Raw genomic sequence first — 3,730 nt, 5'->3', positions numbered from 1 at the left:
GACATTTGCAGTAAATCATTTATAAACAACAGCACGTGCCCTGATAAGATGTGCACATAAATATCCCTCTGTGGTCCACATCAAATCATATTCATCGACATACAGCATCAACTGCAGCTCCTCATCTTCTACTGAGTTCATCTTGAAAATCAAGGTATGTGGTTGTAGTTGAGTAGTCGTGCTTTTAAATGCACAGTTTGCATGTTACATTTTGGTCTGCTTACTGTGCACATTAAGTGTTTTTATTTGCCACCAGTGATTCATCTTTTAACAGTTATTGTATTGTATGCGCTTTGAATATGTAACTTCTGGAATAAAGATAGTTGTAAATCTTGGATACATTTCATATAGGAATAATAATGTAACAATGTTTAGTGTAATTCTGTTATTCAGTCTCTTTTCTGTCTTAACCAGAACAATGAAACACAGTTCAGTTCTGCTTTTGCAGCTCCTCCTGGGGACGAGCTCAGCTTACACCTATCGTAAGTACACATCTGTAATTTCTTTGCTACAAAACACTTGAATCAACTTTATTGTCACATACACAATCATACACGTATAGTACAATGTATAGCGTACAACGTGAAATTTGTCCTCTGCATTTAACCCATCCCAAGGAGCAGTGGGAAGCCAGTGCACATTGCCATTGACTTGGTCGAGGGCGAGTGAGTGGAGAAATTAGCCAGAAAGTGTAAAGGCGTCAGTGTCTTGCCATATCAGCTTAAATGTTATATATATGAGATTCAAAACATTAATAACACAACAAGCATCTACTTGCTGTGTAAAGATATAGTGGAGCATTGGCCATGCATAGGTTAGTACATGCTGTGCTCTAGTATGATATCTAGCAGTTTTTTCTGTTTTCTGTGTATCTGTTTCATTCATAGAAAATGTGGCCTTGCGTGGAAAAGCGACCCAGTCAGACCGCTATTCAAACATAATGGGGTCTGCCTACAATGCTATTGATGGAAACCGTGACTCTTACTACGATGTTGGATCGTGCACCCACACTGATGTTCAGACCAACCCTTGGTGGAGAGTGGACCTGCTTGAGCCCTACATCGTCACCTCCATCATCATCACCAACAGAGGAGACTGCTGTCCAGAGAGGATCAACGGGGCAGAGATTCACATCGGCAACTCTTTACAAGACAACGGTGCCTCAAATCCAGTGTAAGTGAATGTCATGACTTATTAAATATAAGGTTTCAGGCAGAAAATTGTTTAGGAGACGTAAGCCATCCAGATTGTGACGCAGCTCATTTTAGGAGTCGAACAAAACACATTGGCTGTGTGTGTTTCCGGCATGTTAATGTATTTCATTTACTGTATTAGTTTTTTATTTTAGAAAATGTGGTCACTATTTCAGATGAAGGAGCCCACCTTCAGGAAATCTTAAGATATCCAGCATTTAAGAGCTAGTCTAATTTTTTCCCCCTTTATTTCTTTTTTTACGGAGCATTGTGCTCATTTTCTGTATTGCTTCATCTTGCTCCCCCTTGCTCAATGGTCCCCTGTTCAATTGAAAGGGTCCATTGAAAGGTGGTAGGGAGCAAAGGTTGTTGTTCAGTTACATTCCCTCATCATGCACAAAGAATCCAACCTGTTCATTTTAAGTTTATGTGGCCACTGAGAATGATCAATTCTGACTGACACAGACAGTGTAACTGGTCACCTCTGATACAGATGATTTATGTGCACCTGATCAAACCAAGTTCCAAAATAAGTCATAGTTTTAAAACTCCAGCTGTGGTTTTGCCACGTTTTTGTATTATTTCTTACATTATATTGCTGTATATCTATGTATCTAGTATAGGTACGGCAATTATAAAACAAATGTATGCATGTATGTTTTCTCTTTTAGGGTTGGTGTAATTTCTCATATCCCAGCAGGCAGGTCTTTAAAAGTATCTTTTAATAGACTTGTGGAGGGACGTTATGTGAGTGTGGTTCTGCCTGGTTCAGGAAGGGTCCTTACACTCTGTGAAGTGGAGGTCTACGGGTACCGTGCCCCAACTGGTGAGAATTGGCTATTGAAGAAACACATTTTGTGATTTTCTAGGTGATGCCGTCACCTCATTTTCTATACAGCTGCAGTGAAACTCATTGAATGAAGAAAATGGGCAAAGCCTTATCAATTTAAGCTAAATTATCAATTTTCTAGGTCTGATTTATTTTGTTTTTCTCTCCTGTGTTTATGACTTAAAACAAACAGGACAAGTTTCAAAAATTGTTTCACAGATAAAAAAACAACTAAAAGTCCAGTGTGTAACATTTATAAAATATAATATATATTGGTACGTTTTTATTAGTGTCTGATCACCTGAAAATGAGAATGGTTAAGTATTTTTGTTTCGCCTACCAGCATGTTAAACTGTTTCCACAGTGCTCCAGAAGGGACAGACAACTCTAGATAGGCCCTACACAATCCGATCTTTAAGGAATTTTTTCTCACAAAACATAAACACAGAAGAGAAAATATTTCAGATAAGACTTGGAAAACAGACCACTTGAATTTTTTGTGGACACTGACATACAAAATAATTGACACATTTACAACAGCTAACTGCTGATGCAGCCAAGTTTTGCAGTGCAGATACAAAAAACAACAGGCATTCACGCAACTTTTTTCTTTCCTGACAGTTTCATCTTAACGCTGGAAATCAATGTGCAAATAGCTGTGAATTTGATATTATAGTCATGAATAGAATTGGATCACTTCATTCTGCAGAAAGCATCAAGGAAAACTAGGTATCAGTGCTAATGTTTGCAACTGTGTCCTTTGTGCAGGAGAGAACCTGGCGCTCCAAGGAAAAGCCACACAGTCGTCACTGCATCATTTTTTGGGCGATGCAAATCATGCCATTGATGGGAATCGTGCCAGCAATTGGAACCAGGCTTCCTGTAGTCACACAACTAGGGAATACAACCCCTGGTGGAGGCTGGATCTGGGCAAAACCCATAAAGTGTTTTCTGTCAGCATAACCAACTACAGCCATCTTCCTTCACTAATTAATGGAGCTGAGATCCGAATTGGAGATTCTCTTACAAACAATGGCAACGACAATCCCAGGTACAGTTATTGATTAAAACATTACTATAACTAAAAGGTTTTTGATTCATGTTTATCTGCCATTGGATTTGTTTGGAAAAACACACAAAACATTTAAGAATATTGGTTTGGCATAGTACCTTTAAAACTCAAGAACATGAGACATATTTCTTAGAGAATCCACACATTAAACAGATCATTCTATGAGTTAACACAGTAATTTTTTCCTCTGCTAGGTGTGCTGTCATCTCAAGCATCACTGGAGGTTTCACTGAAACTTACCAGTGTAACGGGATGGACGGTCGCTACGTTAATGTAGTCATTCCTGGAAGAACCGAGTACCTGGCCCTGTGTGAGGTGGAGGTTTATGGCTCCAGACTGGATTAGGTCTGAGGAGGTTCAACATTTATAACAAAGACATTATGTCTCTATATAAATGTTCTAGTGAGTAATGAGACAGTTAATTAGTTCAGGAGAATTAGTTCATAAATTCTTTACAGTGGTAGTGACAATTTTGTTGTGATTGTATACATGTATGATCTTGAATAAACTTAGTACTTCTGCATTTGTTTGGGTCTTATCTTATTTTGTAAAGCTGTTGCAGAGTTGTTTTTTGAATCTTTGTTGAAGATTTCCTTTTCTAATTGCTTTCTGGACATTGGACTGCTCATCGGAGCA

General features: G+C 38.4%; 1 protein-coding gene across 1 annotated transcript in view; it reads left to right on the top strand.

The window, feature by feature from the left end:
• Positions 1-415: 415 nt before the first annotated feature.
• Positions 416-3,730, top strand: part of LOC118335407 — a gene marked incomplete in the record, with an annotated part of 19,153 nt that continues 15,838 nt past the window's right edge. The window contains 2 exon segments of the mRNA XM_035671667.1: positions 416-482; positions 888-1,153. Of these exon segments, the coding sequence (XP_035527560.1) occupies positions 419-482; positions 888-1,153 (330 nt within the window).

The sequence above is a fragment of the Morone saxatilis genome, unplaced genomic scaffold, assembly GCF_004916995.1.
Source record: "Morone saxatilis isolate NCDOM2014 unplaced genomic scaffold, NCSU_SB_2.0 Contig24, whole genome shotgun sequence".
Lineage (NCBI taxonomy): Eukaryota > Metazoa > Chordata > Actinopteri > Moronidae > Morone > Morone saxatilis.
This window is presented reverse-complemented; position numbering and strand designations above follow the sequence as displayed.